The sequence below is a fragment of the Clytia hemisphaerica genome, unplaced genomic scaffold (genome assembly GCF_902728285.1).
Source record: "Clytia hemisphaerica strain Z4C2 unplaced genomic scaffold, Clytia hemisphaerica genome assembly, whole genome shotgun sequence".
NCBI lineage: Eukaryota > Metazoa > Cnidaria > Hydrozoa > Leptothecata > Clytiidae > Clytia > Clytia hemisphaerica.
The window spans coordinates 831,348-851,496 of NW_027103770.1; the positions used below are offsets into that span (position 1 = coordinate 831,348).

At 38.9% G+C, this 20,149-nt stretch overlaps 1 protein-coding gene across 1 annotated transcript; it reads right to left on the reverse strand.

The window, feature by feature from the left end:
• Positions 1-4,210: 4,210 nt before the first annotated feature.
• Positions 4,211-19,551, reverse strand: LOC136805875 (uncharacterized). Its single transcript, XM_067062442.1, has 4 exons — positions 19,412-19,551; positions 7,439-7,498; positions 6,510-6,612; positions 4,211-4,507 (listed from the first exon to the last, which is right to left on the reverse strand). The coding sequence occupies exons 1-4, from the start codon at positions 19,454-19,456 to the stop codon at positions 4,338-4,340; spliced, it is 378 nt and encodes a 125-aa protein (XP_066918543.1). The 5' UTR covers positions 19,457-19,551; the 3' UTR covers positions 4,211-4,337.
• Positions 19,552-20,149: the final 598 nt, after the last annotated feature.

The following is a 20,149-nucleotide window of genomic DNA, read 5'->3' on the forward strand; positions in this document are numbered from 1 at the left end:
AAAAAAAATTTCGCGCGCTTCGCGCATGCGTATGCAAATAAATTATGAAATCGGGGGAAAATCGGGAGAAAATCGGGAAATCGGACCGATAAACAAACCGCGCGGGCGGGCGGAAATAATTGCACCCGAAAGGGAGATTCTCCCGCCCGTGCGTTATTCAAATACACATACTACATATACACTACACATGAATATACATTGGAACATTGGAACATGGAACGACGGCACATATGGCACACATAATACATATACACTACGCATGCATATACATTGGAACATTGGAACATGGAACGACGGCATTATGGTACACATACTACATACACTACGCATGCATATATTGGAACATTGGAACATGGAACGACGGCACATATGGCACACGTACTACGTATACACTACACATGCATATAAAATAGAACATTGGAACATGGAACGACGGCACATGTGGCACACATACTACATATACACTACACATGCATATACAATGGAACATTGGAACATGGAACGACGGCACATATGGTACACATACTACATATACACTACACATGCATATACATTGGAACATTGGAACATGAACGACGGCACCATGGTACACATACTACATATACACTACACATGCATATACATTGGAACATTGGAACATGGAACGACGGCACATATGGTACACATACTACATAACACTACACATGAATATACATTGGAACATTGGAACATGGAACGACGGCACATATGGTACACATACTACATATACACTACACATGAATATACATTGGAACATTGGAACATGGAACGACGGCACATATGGCACACATAATACATATACACTACGCATGCATATACATTGGAACATTGGAACATGGAACGACGGCATTATGGTACACATACTACATACACTACGCATGCATATATTGGAACATTGGAACATGGAACGACGGCACATATGGCACACGTACTACGTATACACTACACATGCATATAAAATAGAACATTGGAACATGGAACGACGGCACATGTGGCACACATACTACATATACACTACACATGCATATACAATGGAACATTGGAACATGGAACGACGGCACATATGGTACACATACTACATATACACTACACATGCATATACATTGGAACATTGGAACATGGAACGACGGCACATATGGTACACATAACATAATACACTACACATGCATATACATTGGAACATTGGAACATGGAACGACGGCACATATGGTACACATACTACATAACACTACACATGAATATACATTGGAACATTGGAACATGGAACGACGGCACATATGGTACACATACTACATATACACTACACATGAATATACATTGGAACATTGGAACATGGAACGACGGCACATATGGTACACATACTACATATACACTACACATGCATATACATTGGAACTCCAGGGGATTAAGGCGGGGTCAAAATGCTTGCAACGTTACAAATCATTTTCAGAAGCTCATTTTGGGCTCAAACAAAGCGTATGACTAAGTAGAATAGAATTCAGTCTAGGCAGATGTTTTTTCACTTTGAAATTTTGCGTAATTCGCAAAAATCCTCAATTTTGCGCTATTTTGATGACGTCATAAAAATTAAAATCCCAATAACTTTTGATACAATTATCAAAATAATTTCAATTTTTGACTAAAGATGCATATCAATAATGTTTTCAGAATTAAATAAAAAAAATTATGAAATTTGATGACGTCATCAATTTTAAGGCAAAAAACTAAAATCCTCAAAAAATGCTGACGTCATCAAGATTTTTTAAATTTTTTAAATTTTTTTAGAAAATTTGTATTGAAATGCATCTTTGGTGAAAGTTTGAAATTATTTTGATGATTCTATCAAAAGTTATTTGAATTTCAATTTTTATGACGTCATCAAAATAGCGCAAAATTGAGGATTTTTGCGAATTACGCAAAATTTCAAAATGAAAAAACATCTGCCTGGACTGAATCTTATTTTAATTAGTTATACGCTTCGTTTGAGCCCAAAAGGAGCTTCTGAAAATGATTTGTAACGTTGCAAGAATTTTGACCTCCACGAACCCGCCTTATTCCTGTGGAGAACATTGGAACATGGAACGGCGGCACATATGGTACACATACTACATATACACTACACATGCATATACATTGGAACATTGGAACATGGAACGGCGGCACATATGGTACACATACTACATATACACTACACATGCATATACATTGGAACATTGGAACATGGAACGACGGCACATATGGTACACATACTACATATACACTACACATGCATATACATTGGAACATTGGAACATGGAACGACGGCACATATGGTACACATACTACATATACACTACACATGCATATACATTGGAACATTGGAACATGGAACGACGGCACATATGGTACACATACTACATATACACTACACATGCATATACATTGGAACATTGGAACATTGGAACATGGAACGACGGCACATATGGTACACAAACTACATATACACTACACATGCATATACATTGGAACATTGGAACATGGAACGGCGGCACATATGGTACACATACTACATATACACTACACATGCATATACATTGGAACATTGGAACATGGAACGACGGCACATATGGTACACATACTACATATACACTACACATGCATATACATTGGAACATTGGAACATGGAACGACGGCACATATGGTACACATACTACATATACACTACACATGCATATACATTGGAACATTGGAACATGGAACGGCGGCACATATGGTACACATACTACATATACACTACACATGCATATACATTGGAACATTGGAACATGGAACGACGGCACATATGGTACACATACTACATACACTACACATGCATATACATTGGAACATTGGAACATGGAACGACAGCACATATGGTACACGTACTACAAAATAGATAGTATAGTATAGTATAGTACAGCATAGTATGGCATAGTATAGTAGTATTGGAACATTGGAACAAGTATTATAAATAGTATGGATTGAATTAGGAAAAACCAATTATACGCGACTTTCTATCCGGAATTCCTAAGAAAATGTGCCGGGCATTACAAACTATTACGGTAGTATTGTATGTACGGGGCCTGGAATTTCATGATCTCTAGGCTGCTGGGCATCCACTAAGTGACCATTCAAAAGGTACGTACGCTCGAGAGGGGGGAGAGGGGTACTCCCAAAAGCGTACGAGGGGGGAGGGGGTCCTTGAGGAGAAGTACGTACGCTCGTAATTTTTCCTAAACTGTCTTTTTTGAAAGAAAAACGCAACATTTTCACATCATAAAATTGTTTTTGCGATTGTTATTTTTCATTTCTCCTTTGGTATTTTTGTTCATCTTATAGATTCTTTTAATTTCTTGAGACTTTGTTATAAATACGATTGGATACCTACATATATTCTACTGTTACAAGAGTTTCAAGTTTCGACTTTGGTTAGGGGGAGGGGTGTAGTACTAAAAAGCGTACGTACGCTGAAGGGGGGGGGGGGTACATATAAAGCGTACGAAAAGTACAACGGGGGAGGGGGATGCACATAATCGCCATCGCCATCGCCATCGCCATTTTTTCCCCATCTTTCAAAGTCCGCCATTTTATTCACATTGCCCGGAACATTCATTTCTTGGTCGGAGGCTTCAAAGACGATCCGATTTGGATGCAATTTTCCACTTTTAACCATGGGTGAATCCCGGGAGGGGGTATTTCTCTTTTTTTAAGTTAAGCCAGTTCGGTTTTAGCACTTTCGACAGTTCCTTTAAAGTATTCAAGTTTTGTATTTTTCGTAATAATACCACAACGCACCGATTCTAAGAACAGTAACAAATCTGCACAAGTTATTTCGTTTATACGACTTGCAAACCCATCCTCCCTTGCTTTAATTGCCCTTGCACATTAATTAAGTACAATATCAAAAGAAAGGTAATAACTTAAGGTAATAACGGTTTTCCAATCATTTCGAAATGCACTGTGGGATTGGACCTCTTACAGATTTCTAGTTGAAATAATTATGACGTGTGAGATGCGGAGCGCTATTCAAGAATATTTCGAAACTAAACGGTAACATAAATCCAATCACCACAAAACAGGTTTTCTATAAAAAGAAGATGAAACAAATTTTTTCCGAGTCGAATCACATGGATTCTATTAAAATATTTTGAAATTTAAAAAGTCACAAAAAACATTCTACATTTTAACAAGATCTTTATCCTGAACAACCAGTTCCTTTGGTATTAAACCCTGAGCCGTTCCATCGAAACATAATTACTAAAATTAAAAAATTGTTAATAAAAGTTTACATTGCTAAATATCTACAAGCCGAAGAGGATCAAGAAAGACATCATAAGGGAGAAAAGTCCCATGGCTTCTGACAAAGCAAATCCCAAGATGGCATATGAGAAAAGTTGTGGTTTCAATGATGGATTACGAGCATAACCGATGATCAAGCTACCGAAAACTGTTCCGATACCAGCTCCAGATCCTAAAAGAAGAAACGAGAAAATGCAAGCCTTAGGTAAACAGGGTTAGGTAAACAGTAAACTGAATACATAATTCAGCAAAAATCCCAAGACCGAACTTCTACACTAAATCTTACTCATAGGAAAGAATTAATGAGACAAACAAGATTGAATTCTTGATATTCCTGATGTAATCTTTTCCTTGATTGACACTCCGAATCAAAACACTTGGACGCCATTATTGGTGGCAAAACATTTGCGTTACAAAATGTTTTCCAAGCAAGGACCACCAGAAAAAAATAAGAAAAGATTAATACAGAAATCCAAATACTCCAAAACAAAACAAGCAACATGCTGAATGGACCTACCTAATGATTAACATCAGATGAAAATAAGAAAAAAGTGACAATAATTGTGCAAAAATTCAGAATGGAAAAATAAAGCTTGTGTGTTGAATAATGTAAAATGGTAAAAAGGAATTTCCCCAAATAAAAAAAATCACTTAAACCATTCAGGCTCAAAAAACCCTATTTTAGGCAGTTTTTGGCCCAAATTTGCCCAAATATATTTTTTTTCGAAAATCTGGCTCCGTCACATTTCAGGCATTGCCATTTTGCATCATTGTGAAAAAAATCAGAAAAAAATAATGAGTCAACTTTGAGAAAAGCTATATTTTCTTATTTGGTTAAAGGGAATTTCCCCAAAATACGAAAATCCGTTTTTTAAGGCGAAAAAGAATTTTCCGGGAAAAACCACTTCAGCCATTCTTCAGAGAATCTTGCCCCCCATCTTTGCACAAAAAATCAGAAAAAAAAATGACAGGATTTTGCACAAAGTCCAAAAAACCCTATTTTTAGGCAGTTTTTGGCCCAAATTTGCCCAAATATATTTTTTTTCGAAAATCGGGCTCCGACACATTTTAGGCATTGCCCTTCTGCATCATTGTGCAAAAAATCAGAAAAAAATAAGAAGTCAACATTGTTAAAAGCTATATTTTCTTATTTGGTTAAAGGGAATTTCCCCCAAAATACAAATATCCGTTTTTTAAGGCGAATAAGAATTTTCCGGGAAAAACCCACTTCAGCCATTCTTTAGAGAATCTTGCCCTCCATCTTTGTACAAAAAATCAGAAAAAAGTAATGACAGGATTTTGCACAAAGTCCAAAAAACCCTATTTTTAAGTAGTTTTTGGCCCAAATTTGCCCAAATAAATTTTTTCTCAAAAATCGGGCTCCGTCATGTTCTGGGCATTGCCATTTTGCATCATTGTGCAAAAAATCAGAAAAAACTAATGAGCCAATCCTGAGAAAAGCTGGTAACAGACGGACGAACGAACGAACGAACAGACGAACGGACATGGGTTAATTTATAGAACCTCCACCGGGGCACCCGGAGGTAGGTCCAAAAAGAACTGTTTCATTGAAATTCTTTAATTATCTACAATAGATTTCCAAAAGATATTTGATTCTATTATTATACGTTTTAAGTTATTTTCGTAAGCACCCGGTTTCAATACATAAATTTTGCCACCAATTCTTGATATGCGTAAGTCATTTTTCTAGCGGAAACACCCTAAAAAAGCCGGGATTTGACCTCTCTGTTACTAAAAATAGAAACACAGAGGTCAAAAACCGGCTTTTTTGGGTGCTTCCGTTAAAAAATATGACGTCATCTTGACTTACCCATATCAAGAATAATGGCAGAAAAGTTGTTACGCTTTATCTATTGTTTCGGCGCAAAGATTACATCATGAATATCAAGAAAAGGCTTGATTCGCTGGTTTATGTACAATTGACTCTCGCTAATTCCAGCTCAGCGTAAAATATTCGAACTACAGGAAGACCCGAATTACAGAAAGTATTTAAGAGTATGCCTATTTCATTCTTCAGGCTATTATAAACCAGCGATTGGATACATCTTCTATTTCAAAATGACATTTCTTAATTTCAAATTGAGTTTAGTCTCTTTAAGATATCCTCTTTTAGAAAGATATGATATAACAAACCAATGTCATTGTATGCTTACCGGCACATCCTACTGTGGCAGCTCCAGCACCGATGAATTTAGCAGCTTGCTCGATATCACGGTTGGCTGTTGATGTATGTAATCCAGAGGATGGGACTATGGCCTGAAAGAGAAATGAAGTCTCATAAATGTTTCACTATCTTTCTTTAATTAACCTAAAAACACACACTTCTAATAGCGCCGTTAAAAAAATAAAACAAATTTACTTCCTTGATGTTATTACGACCATATTCGGTTTAAAACCATAGTGGTGACACCCACTCTTTAAAGCTCGACCCCCTCTTAAAAATGAAAATTCCTCGACCCCCATCTTTTCATTCAACCCTCTTCTTTTTCCCAGCTTTAAGTTCAACTCACCTCTTTTTTCAACCTTTTGTGAAATAACCGGTGGAAAAACAAAAGCAGCTGTCTTGCAAAGGTTGAAAAATCAACTTACTCCATCAAGAGTTGTAGAAACAAGAGTTTTTGCTTCATTCAAACGAATGGAAGTATAGTAATTGTTGAGAAATTTAAAATTAATGGAAAACACTCTTTCCAAATTGACAAATCTTCCAAGCCCCCATTAAAAAATTAACTCCCCTTTGGTCCAAGCCACACCTTTTATTTGAAATTTTCACAAGCCCAACTGCTTTTAAATCCAGTAAAATTCTCAAACCGCTCCTTTTTCAAGTGGGCAAGGGGGAGGGTGCCCACTATGAAAACGTTTTAGCGGTTTTGTATTCAATACTTCGTATTTTCACTTTTTTATTGTTGAGGCTTTATTTGAATGAAATTTGTAAAAGATCATAAAATTTGTTGCAATAATGGCATTGGGCTTTAGAATTTTTGACACCAGTTTAAATCTTCCCATGGTAGATGCTAAATTAAAATAAAATCAAAAATTTTTAAAATAAAGAAAATAGTCAACCAAAAAAGATAAAGTTTCATACCGATGTAGTAGGAAGAACTGTTGATCTTACGATTGGTTGGGTTCGGACAAGTGCTCGAGTCTAAAAATAAAGAAATGGTCAGGTCATAAAGTTCTTTATTCTTAACAACTTTTCTCAAATGTTATATATGCAAAACACACTCATTGAGTTTTGTTTACTGTTGTCAAATACCTAAACCCTCAGAGCATCTTCCTATTCTTTTACTAGGGGAAGCATCTTGGGGGGGGGGGGCTTTTCCAGAAGCTTGACCAAATTTTATCGCAACAATTTAATGCCATTTTGATGACAACTTCTCAGGCAACAAAATGGTGTAAAATTTGTTACGTTACATTAAAAGTTTAGAGCAATGTGCACAGGAAAAAATTATTAGGAGCTGCTTGTTCATGAATTTTCTTTAATAACTTAAAAGCTAAAACAATTAAGTACTTCGGATAGAAAAGATAAGAAAACTAGCGTTTTGGTTAAAGACCACGAAAGACAAGCTAGAGGCTGAATGGACCTGTCTAAAGATTGTGTATGGGAAAATAGGAAAAAATGTCAGCAATAGTAATAGAGAATACAGACGAAAGACAAGATACCATTGAAGTCAGGAGGAGCCTGTGTACAAAAAGGAAGTATTTACCCTTGGGCAGATGGGTATTTTGAAATAGGACACTAGTAGGATATGTTTGGTCAAAATTATGTATATTCTGTCAGATTCTGTTTGGACGTCTTAAGACATTTTAACGGCAAGCTGGTTGAAAGATTTGAGTGATATACTTATTTCAGTTTGGTTTTCCAATAAAACTGAGATTTTCCTTTAAAACTGAGCTTTTCCTTTAAAACTTAATTTTTAAAAGTAAAACCAATTTCTGAAACAGTTTGCAAGTAAAGCGGTTAAGGCAAGGGGTAAAGAGAATAGAGGATATCGGCTTCACATGAAAACTCAGATTTGACCCCCGAGAATTGCCCACAATGCTTTGTGCAGAAAAGTTTCATTGTGAACTTTTTTCTGCGCAAAGCATTGCGGGTAATTCTTGAGGGTCAAATTTGAGTTTTCACGTTAAGCCAATATAGTCTATTGCTTATCAGTAATTTTTAAAGATTTTAAGAGAGAGAAAAATTTTTAAAACTTAATGTAAATGAAATAAAACCTTTTCCCACGGCGATCTTTAATTGGATTTATCGGATTAAAAAATGTTGAATTTTTGTTGTGAGGAAAAATTAATGAAGCTTAAAATTGTAATTTTCCCTTACTCTCGGGTACTTCAAAATAGCTGTCCTCTCGCTAATTAATTTTCCACCCAGGACATTCTTATTCCAACACCCCCTGTTTATTAATTTTTGGGAAAATGTTTTTGAAAGTTCCCTTTTTTGTCCTAATTCAGCTGTATTAGCCTCCTTTTCAAAAATTTTCCACCCAAGACATTTTTATTCCAACCCCCCGCTTATTTAAGTTTTGAGATTTTTTCCAACCCCCCGCTTATTCCAACCCCCCTAGCTATTAGGTACCCGAGAGTTATCCGATACAGAACAATAAAACAGATATCCAGTGAAAATTTCAGAGCTCTACTCCTTCATAATTGGGAATTATTCCGATTCTGATTTGAGGGATCTTATGCAGGATAAGGCAGGGTTTTGAGGGATCCAAAACAGTCCAAAATCAAACATTTCCAAAATTGCCTGATTTTGATGAGAAAACTTTGTTAAAACAAATTTTTGTGTTCAAATTGTACATATAAAGGCTTTATTGACCCAAAGAATGGGGTTCTTTTAGGATACTAAACAGCACTTACTACAAAAATCAATTTTTTATTTCCCCGATTTTTAAACATTACTCTAAAGATCACAGTGTCTAGGATCCTAGACAACAAATGACTAGGTATTGAAATTAGCTTTAAATTAAACAAAAACTCATGTACCCTTTAGTTCTTAGTTGCCCTCTGAGGTGCCAAGAGGCTGAGCTTCTTACATGCCAAATTTTAAAAAGGCAGAGCAACGTCTGCTGGGGGTCAAAAAGGGCACTTTTTCACCATTATTTTCACCATTATTTTCAATTGAACGGCAGCAGCGTTCGATAGAGGCAGCAAATCAAAATGTTAAACTTTTAGTATATCTCCCAACATTGAACACTCAGTTAGAAATCTAAATAATAACCAGGAGGTTTTTCTACTTAGTATATAACATTAGTGAATGTTTGACTGAAACGATATAAAGAATATATACAATGAAGGTGCTGATATATGTATATCTCCCCCTAGGTTCAAAATGTCCAACATAAAGATAAAATATAGGATCATCTTATCAGTCCTTTCTGTTATGATCCATCGAAAAAGAAAAAACAAGTGATATTTTCATGAACCTACCTGGTTATCAAAACTAATCAATGAATATTGAAACAATGAAACATATAAGACATGACTGGTCAAAAAAAAAAAACTATAATGAAAGCATATCTATTGGGAGAAACTATCAACGCTATAAGACTTTTGGAAAAGAAATAAAAAAGCTTTTAAAAGCTTTTTTTTTTAAACAATCCACTATTAGAAAAATGTAGAGCTTAATAATAACGGTGGATAATAATCGCGCTCCACTCCAATAAAAATATTGATTTGGCTAAGAGCATTGATCTATGCTTATAAATTGTGATTCTTATTGATATAAAGATTCGTTTTTCAGCCAAAAATAATAATAAGTGTTTCTAGCAAATTCAAACCATTGCCCTTCGTCCACCGTGACATTTTCATCTTTAAAAAAAAACTAATAAAAATAATAATTTGGCTAAGAACATTGATCTCTACTTATAAACAACTATTCTTATAGATAAAAAGATTTTTTTTGTGAAAATCTGCTTTAGCCATCTTTTACTAATGATGGTACCCTACTCTCATGCAAAAAATCAGAAAAAATTAACGATCCAATTTTTCATAAAGTCTTGAAAACCCTATTTTTTAGCTGTTTTTTGGCTGAAAATTTGCCCAAATTTTTTTTTCACATTTTGGCCACTACCATTTTGCACCTTTGTACCGAAATTCAAAAGATTCCTATGATTCAATCCTGAGAACGAACGAACGAACGAACGAACGAACACAGGTTAATTTATAGGCCCTCCAGGTAGGTCCAAAAAACAAATAATAATAATAATAATAATAATAATGCTATACAAGTTCGCAGGCCACCGTGCGAGCACATGGGCCTCTATGAACCGCTCTTTGTTCGGTTTACAATTTTCTTAAAATAGAGTTTTTTCCTAGGGCTCCCCCTGACTTTGAATTTAAAGTTTGCATCCTTTAGTGACGTGTTCATTTCTTTGGCTTTCATACACAACTCTTTGATTGTCTTCCTTTCACTTTTCGTAAGATCTTCTGTCACACGGAAGGGCAATCTTTCTCCTTTAGTGATTGCTCTTAACACTGTATTTTTGTCTTCTTCGTTTGCAAATCGGACTCTTATTGGTCGATAGCGTTTTTCATCTTCCTTTTCCTTCGAAAATTTTCCGATTCTTTGAGTTTCTTCAATCTTTATATTCCTTAAGCTTAGTTTCTTAGGTAAGACTGTTTCATTTAGATATTCTTCGTCGTAGATTTTGGTTGACTCCTCTGAATCTTCAGTGGATTCGCCAACACCATGAAGAATTAGATTGCACGCCGTGGATTGAATCTGTCGTTCCTCCTGTTTTTCCCTTCGAAGTACGTTTTCTATGTTTTTCTCGATTTGCCTCGACGTGACTGCTGCGTAGCTTTGTGATCTATTTTCTCCTTTCTTCTCAACGATGTCTTCCATCTTCTTTTCGATCGTTGCCATTCTGGTCTCAAAGCTATCCTTTATTTCGCTGATCATTGTATTAACGTCTTTGGACTTCAGTTGAGTGATTTCTACGTCCTGGGCTTTCATTATATTTTCGCAAGCTTTTATCTCCTTTCGGAATCCTGAAACTGTTGATGTTTCACATGAATTGACCCGTTCCAATAGATCAGGGGTGATCACGACACAGTTTTGACAGACAAAAGCTCTCGATTTGTATGTTAGACATAACTGGATTTGATAGACGGGGAGCTTTGAACAAATGTAGTGTACGATTCGCTTGCACTTTTTACATTCAAGTGTGCCTTTGGATCTTCCTTCTTCACTTGTAACACATTCAGATAGGCTGCAAAGGTCGTAAATTGATGCTGAATTCGGTTGTTTTCGTAGATTTTCCTGAATTTTCTCCGCCATCTTTACATCTTTTTGACAGGGCTGGATCATTCTTTCAGTCCCTTTTTGTTATGATCCAGCAGACAACGTAGGGCCAGAGGTAACTTCTGTGCTGTTGTGGGTGAAGACAGTTCTCTGGCTGAACTAACGTCTCCAGGGTTGCCGGACGTCGGAGTCGGAGGCGGAGTTTGTACGGGCAAGTCATGAACAATGGAATCCCTCGGAGGATTGACATTGGGTGTGGATGGGGTGTCCCCTGGAGTGGATCGAGGTGTTTCCATTGGGCCATCAAGTTTTGCTGGTTGGATGTATTTGAAGTCATAAATTGGATGGCGGTGTGCAGTCTTCTGGACAGCTGGGACGAATTTGCGTAAGAACCGCCAATTGCGATTTGTTGGCAGACCAGAGCCGTCCATTCGAACTGTGTATTTGTCAAATTGATGAACTTCAACAACTTTGCCTGTTTTGTCCCATTTGTGTGGGTGGGGTCCACGTTGGTTCTTGACCCTAACATGGTCACCAATTTTAAGTGGCAGGAGTTGTTTGGTGTGTTTGAACCATCGTTCAGAAGCCATCATATGGCGATGATGTAAGGCGTCTTCTCGTTTGTTCAAAGTGTCCACCCATGTGGGGTGGGGTCTGTAGCATCCAGGTTGAATTGGGATGAAATCTTTCACAGGTTTTTCGAAGATGCACATCGCAGGTGAGAGACCGGTTGATGGATCTGGGCACTTGCGATATTGTAGTAGTGCTCTCTGTAATTTATCTGTGTCCAAACTATCTTTGGGGCCAGTGTTGCCAGTGATCAGTCGTTTTGCTGTCTTGACACCAATTTCAGCTCTGCAATTTGAATGTGGGAAAGCTACCAAAGAAAATCGTTGATGGACTCCCTAGTTCTTCAAGAATGTGGTGGTGGCGTGTGATTTGAATTCTGGTCCTTCATCTGATGCTAGCTCCTCGGGGATACCAAAAGTGGAGAACTGTTTGCGAAGACAATCTATCAGGCCTTTCGGTCCTTCTTGAGCGCGGTCAATGGTTGGCCAATTTGAGTATCTGGCTACTGTTATCAGGTAATGTTGGCCTTCATACTGAAAGAAGTCGGCACAGATAAGTTGAAATGGATATTCTGGAGATGGTGTTGGATATGGAGGTGAGCTTGGTTGCGATGGAGCGTTTCGGTTGCAGGCATTACAATTGTCGCGTTGTTGTTGAATATCTTTGGTGATACCTGGCCAGAATACTGATGACTTAGCACGGGATAGCATCATGCCAGTGCTTTGGTGGGCTGCATGAAGGGAATCCAGGGTCTGGGCCCTAAGTGACGGTGGGATGATAATCCTGTGGTTGTATAACACGACAACATCAACGTAACGGAGATCACTTCTGTATTGATGGTATTGTTGGATGTCTGGTTGAAGGTCCTCTTTCTTGTTTGGGAATCCATCTTCCAGTGCTTTGATGAGATACATCATGGATACACTGCTTTGTGTAGCAACCTTCACCATGTCCCATGTAATTGCTTGAAAGGCAGATCCAATGGACAAGATTTTGTCAAAATCGTCATCCCCAGTGTCTTTAGGTGCTTCACCAACTGGGTATCTGGAGAATGCGTTTGGGATGTTGTTCTTCAGCTCAGGCCAGGGATGTGAGTGATAGTGAATTTGAATGGAAGGGTCTTTTCTTTGCGGTCCCTCAGATGAGTGTTTGGGATGTCATTCAGAGATCTGTCGCTGAAGATATTGAGAAGGGGTTTATGGTCGGTGTTCACAATCAGATTTGAGCAGCCAAGGGTGAAATATCTTGTCTTTTCCAGTGCATCAGCAACCGCTAATGCTTCGCCGACTATGGGGTAGTAATTGGATTCAGATTAGTTTGTGAATCTACTGCCAGTCAGTGTGATCTTCCATCCATCATGACAGCAACCAGGTTTTTTGAGCCTTCACATTGGCATTGCTTCTGCAGGAGCCAGTAGCCGACGCCTTTCTTCGACCAATCAGTAGCTAAACATGTTGGCTTGTCCTTGTCAAAAATGGTGATACCCTCTGCAATGTGGTTGACGATGAGCTGTTTGGATAGTTGGAACGTCTCGTCCAATTGCTTGTTCCATATGAAAGGTGTGTTTCGACGAAGGAGGTGTCTGAATGGTTGGAGTATTTCAGCGGATGGGAAGGCAAAAGACACTTGATTGATCAAGCCAAACCATGATCGGATATCGTGGATGTTGCGAGGGGTCGGGAAGTCCTCAATTGCTTCGAAGAATCTTCTACACGGTTTGACGTTGTCCAGAGTTATTTCAAAGCCAGCAAACGTGACACAATCTTGGGCGAATTGGACTTTTTCAGGATTGAGTGTGACACCATTTCTCCTCAATAAATCTAAAGAGTCAACAGCTTGAAAGAAACTAGTTTCAATGTCATTTGCCCAGAGAAGATGTCAAAGCGAAGAAATTCATCCAAGCGCGGGTAAACGGCGGGAGTAACTATGACTCTCTTACGCTCAGGTTGTTGTTCACGAGTTCGCTTGTACGCTCTGCGACAGGTCGTTCAGAACCAGACAAGGTCTGGGTCAGCATATGCGCCACGCTCACCCTATCCAACATGAGGCGGCACAAGACGTTCAACGCGTCAAGGCCCAATGGTCCGATGAGGAACTAAGGCTTTTAGCTGTCTCCGTAGCGACCGCACCACCTGAAACTCGCTTTATTAACCAGTATCTCATCGGTAAGTTCCCACAGTCCCTAGAATCCATCAAGGGTCAGCGGAAATCGGCCAAGTATCGAAACATCCTAAATGACATCATCGTCCGTGAGAGGGACGATAATCCCGTCGCCAGTGGCAGTGACGACAAGATCAGGGTTCGCTGATACACCTCCAGATAGTCGAGACCCATTCTTCCGACAGATCAGAGAGATTGCAGAGGATGATATCGAACTGAGCCAGATATTAACCCGCTTTATTGACCACGGAGCCGATGTTACGCCCGAACTCGAGAGATACATCAACGAACACTTTACGAGACAAGCCCCTCGACGCAGGAGACCACCTGTTAATCCTGCCCCGGATAGGAGGCCATATAGACGACGTATACGTCTCAAGCGCTACATCCGTTTTCAAGAAATGTTCAAACGTAGTAGAAAGCAACTCACTACGAACATCTTGAATGACACCTGCGAAGAAACTGATACCTTTCTTACTGCGGAAAGTGTTCGTAACACGTATCAGAGGATCTACGAATCTGAGAGCCCTGCTGATAATCACGAATATCGAGAAGCCCCTCATCCGTGCAATCCGACTTTTCTCCCAATCACCATTGAGGAGATCAAACGAGAGTTGAAAAACATGCCCAACAAAGCCGCAGGCCCTGACTTCTTCAAAGTCAAAGACCTAAAGACCTAAAAGCTGCCAATCTGAGCTCGATCTGCATGATATTCAACTACTGTCTCATCACGGGAACTCAACCCGTTCAGTGGAAGAAGAATAGAACTACTCTGATTCCCAAAAAGCCGGACGGACTCGATGACGCTTCCAACTGGAGACCGATTACGATTAGTATCGTCATTGCGAGATTTCTCCATTGTATCCTCGCTAAATGTCTAACTCAGGCGCTTCATCTCAATCCCAGACAGAAGGCTTTCCTTCCCATGGATGGTATTGCTCAAAACACTGTTATCCTTGACTCAGAAAGCCAGGAAGAGTTGTTCTACCTTATCCATTGTCGGGATAGATCTGAGTAAAGCATTCGACTCGGTATCTCATCATAGTCTGACCAGAGCACTTCGGCGGCACAAGGTAGAAGAACAGATGATCGACTACATCATCAACACATATACTGGCGCCACAACGAACATCTCATGCGGGCCAGTGAAACTTGACCGAATCCGTCTCCTACGGGGCGTCAAGCAGGGAGATCCCCTCTCCCCCATCTTGTTCAACCTTGTCCTCGAGGCCGCCAATCTTCGAGTCTTATACGAGCACCACATCCGTATAAACAATCAACAACTTCATAAACCTGATCTGATTGTTGTGTCACCGGACTCCGCTACTATAATAGACGTTTCCATCTTCACCGGCAGAATGCGAATACATGGTAATACGATCACCTTGAATGGCAACTGGGATCACAAAGCTCAAATTTACAACGCTGAGCCTGTCAATGACTATGTCCGCAATCTTACTGGTCAAGAAGATATCAAGCATGCCGCCTTGATTATCTCTATACGTGGAGTCTGGTGCGCCAAGAACGACGACTTATTCAAACGGCTTGGCATCGCCAAAAAGTACAGGGAACTGATGGTTATCAGGGCAATGGAGTGGGGATGTCGACTTTGGTCGACATTCATGCACACGACTTGAGACGAGATGAAAGACGAGGAGTATATGTGGTCGAACTAAGATCTGTTCGGCCCGGGCACACCCCTCCTCAGTGCTAAGGAAGTGGTCAACTAGCACTCCTTCGTGGGTCATTTAGGTAGACCTTAAGTCACTTAGACCGAATACACTTCCGTCCCCACGACTATAGCACGAAGACAGATGACAAGCTTAGTTATTTAAACAACTTTTGTATCATATCGAATTGTAAATAATAGGCTAGAAATAGAATATATTTATATATTTATATAAACTGAAGTTTGTAAGGGCACCGACCCGTAAAAAAGGAAAGAATATATATTTAAATAGCCAAATGCCTCGTCATCTAATTAGTGACGCGCATGAAGGGATTAACGAGATTCCAACTGTCCCTATCTACTATCTAGCGAAACCACAGCCAAGGGAACGGGCTTGACAAAATCAGCGGGGAAAGAAGACCCTGTTGAGCTTGACTCTAGTCTGACTCTAAGTCAAACATAAATAATAACCAGGAGGTTTTTCTACTTAGTATATAACATTAGTGAATGTTTGACTGAAACGATATAAAGAATATATACAATGAAGGTGATATATGTCTAAAATCAATCAAGCACTCTTCAAACTTAACAGAAAATCTTTAGTTTGCTTTTTTTTAGCGAAAGTTATGCTATTTGTGTTTTGATTTCTAGAAAGCTTACCCATTCATTGTCAATATATTTTTTATCTGAAAGTTATTCGATTGTGTTCGATTGCGTTCAATTGATTCAATGTTCGATTCGTTCAATTGACACCGTCTGGGGTTAGGGTTTTCAGCTTCTAACTGTTGATAGCGACGTTCTTTTGGCAAAAGATTTTCAGGGTGGTACAATATCATGAATAGATTGGACGGTAATCGAAAAAATGCTCTGTTCGCGTTGCAACGGGTGTTAAAAATGCATGCGGGTGGACGGGCGGTCGAAAAAATTCCTGGTTTTTTTAATCACGCCAGTAATTCAGGGGCGGGTGGTGAGGCGAGCAAATCAATTTTTTGATGGCCGTCAGAGAAAGTGAGAAAAAAGCTATTAAAAGAACAAATTGCTTTCCCCGGATTTTTTTCCACATCTCCGCATCAGAGAATCAGCGGAAAACATGATGATAGCAGGTGACGCGAAAAGAACAATATTTCGATGACCGCCTTGAACATACTGAAATTGGAGGGGATTTTGTTCAACATAACTAAAAAAGAGCAAAAAAACTTTTCCTAAGGAAACGCAGGCAAAACAGGTTTGTTTACAACCTCCAGAGCCCAAACGGTGGAGAGCATCAAAATAATTGCAGCCCTCGAAATTCAAGTAAAAGTAAGTCGGCACGTAAGTGCCGTCCAAATCCGGCCGAAGGCCGGCAAAATTTTGCCGACCTAAGCTTGTTTTTAGGTCGGCAATGCCGATCTGAGCTATATTTTAGGTCGGCAAAGTTGTTTAAAGGCTACGGCAATGTTTGTTTTTTTATTTGAGTGCGATATGGTTCTTATTAGAGACTTTCATTTTACAGTTACAGGATAAAAGAATAATAAAATCCCTCTAAGACAAATAAAGATTGTTTTTCTCTTTTAATACTTTTTGCTGTTAAGGTCGGCTTTGCTGACCTAAAAGATAACTTATGGTCGGCTGCCGAGAGAATCAATGAATATGGTCGGCAATGAACTGCCGACCATACGCACTCTTTGGTCGGCTTTTAGGTCGGCACTGCCGAATGCCGACCTGAAATTCGAGGGCTGTAATTGCGAAGCGAATTTATGAGCGAAGCAGTTTTGCTATATTGTGCACGTACCTTTAAACTTCTATCCCAAGCGAAAATTTGCTATAAAATTTGCTATATAAATTGCATCTTTAAAATGACCTTGAATGGTTTGGCTTGAAGCCACGAAAACTTTCTCGGTTTGGTAGCTAGGATGGGACTGCGAAAAATGCCGTTTTAAAATGGTGCACCCTAGCAGTAGTGAACAGCAACAAAATTACCGGAAGCCGAAACACGGACTTAGCCAGACAGTGTCAATCGAATGAATCGAACGCCGAATCAATTGAACGCAATCGAACACAATCGAATAATTGCGATTCGCTTGTCGAACGCAATCGAATCGCAATCGAATATTACTCAGAATTTGCCGTTCGATTGCTTCGATTACGTTCGATTGTATTCGATTATGTTCGATTGCGTTCGATTGATTCAATTGTATTCTATTTTATTCATTCTAGTACGGTTACTTACGACTTGGCCGTCCACGCTAAAAAGAGCTTTAAAGGAGTGATCAAATTTAATTTAATCGTAATCAAACTTATCGAAAATAATCATAATCGAAGATCAATCGAAGGTAATTTACAATCAATCGAACCGATTAAACATAGGTTGACTACCAATCGAACGTTACTTGAACGCAATCGAACACAATCGAATATTACGATTTCCGTTTGAAGTTGTTTGATTGACACCGTCTGGACTTAGATTCTGAAGTTGATCAAATTGCCGCGCGGGCGGCACGCATCTAAGCAATCTAAGCAGTGGTTCTTCAGTTTTTAATGTTTATTTTGCTGTTTAATGGAAAAAAAAATAGTTTGAACGGTGCTGACGGAAAGGATCTTCATCGTCCCTTGACTTTTAACAGCAAGTATCAAGTATCATATCAAATAAGGTCAATCAATGAGAGGTTTTTGCAAGTCGCGCGGGCGGGATGGAGAAGTGCTCTTTTAGTTTTAGTGAACGAAACTTACCTTGCAAAACCAAGTGGATGTTCTATGATAAAGAAGTAAGGAGGTAATCAAATTTGTCGAATTTGTCAAGAAATAAATCAAAACTGCCGAAGAACCAACAAGCCATCTTTGTACATTTTTGTTTTTGTTTTATTTTTATGTTTTGTGATGATTTCGACAGACGATTCGTGATTCGAATAAAAATGTTGGATCGTTCGACGAATATCGTTTGATTTTATTAAGGCACCATTTACACTAGAATAACTAAGAAGGAAAACAAAAGAGCGATGCGCGGGGCAGCGGCGGGTGTTGTGCCGCCGTGGGTCATTAAGGCTCAAGGCTCTTACGACCCTGTCTCTATAGCGGCTTTATTAGAAGAGGGATTTTTAGAGAGTCTCTTATTTTGCTAGCAACTTGCGAATTGAGGTGGAGTCTGCTGGATCGCTTCACAACCCTTATACAATACAGCTAGTTTATCAGTTCGGTTATCAAACAATTTTCGATTGACATAACCTGGCTAATGTTTCACCCTTACTTGATGCAAAGCTTATATACAGACCAATATTTTGTTGGGGATTCTAAAAAGATAACCGTAGGCTTAGTAGCTTGGTTTTACACAAACTTGACCTGTTGACACTCAGCTGCTCAAATCAACATTTTTTACATCTGTAAACACAGCTTATGTGAAAAAAATCCAACATGAATTATAAAAAAACATAACTTACAGCATTTCTGAGAGCTGGAGCTGCAATTCTAGTGACTGGATACATATTGACTCTCTTGGCTTTTGGTAAAGTTCAGCTACTCTTTGTCCGAATCAGTCCAGTGTAAATGACAAGCTCACGTTAGACTTTATGCACACGGGATTAGGTAGTAACGGAGGTAATTTTTATTACAGCGCATGCGCCATTCTTTACGTAATAGCAACTTAGCTCTCAAGCTTTATCAAGAACTCGTTAGAACCTCAAGGCAAAAATACAAACTTCGCTCTTAGGCCTTTTAAAAATTCTCCGAATTAAACATGGTAGAGAAAGCAGTGAAATGTTTTGGAGGACGACAGACCAGGAAAAAGCACATGGAGTATGGCATGTGAGCTCATCAAGCTGATGAATGAGATGGGGAGGGGACTAAATCAATGGACTTTTTGTGTATTGGTGCATAGGAACACTTCAGTGTCAAAAGTGGAAGAGATTTTTCAGGACACCCAGCCTTTGACACACAGTGTCACAGTATGATGACTTTTTGTTTGCTCCCCCTTCTGAGTTCTGCTGATGACCTTTTCTTTTCTATCTATCTAAATTCAAAATGGCGGCCAAGCCCACGCTGATAACTATCGAAAATCTTTGTTTTTCAATCAGCTATTGCAGCTCAATAAATCAATGAAATAATTTGAAATAAAAAGTAAACAAACCTTGAACCTTTCAGCAGGAATCCAAATAAATAAAAGTATTCATCTAAAGTGA

What these genes read in the sequence shown, in the direction of transcription:
- LOC136805875 (XM_067062442.1), bottom strand. Translation starts at nt 19,456, where the DNA reads ATGTATCCAGTCACTAGAATTGCAGCTCCAGCTCTCAGAAATGCT. An exon ending in CTCCAGCTCTCAGAAATGCT is followed by an intron (nt 7,499 to 19,411) that starts GTAAGTTATGTT and finishes CTTTATTTTTAG; the next exon opens with ACTCGAGCACTTGTCCGAAC. An exon ending in CAGTTCTTCCTACTACATCG is followed by an intron (nt 6,613 to 7,438) that starts GTATGAAACTTT and finishes TTTCTCTTTCAG; the next exon opens with GCCATAGTCCCATCCTCTGG.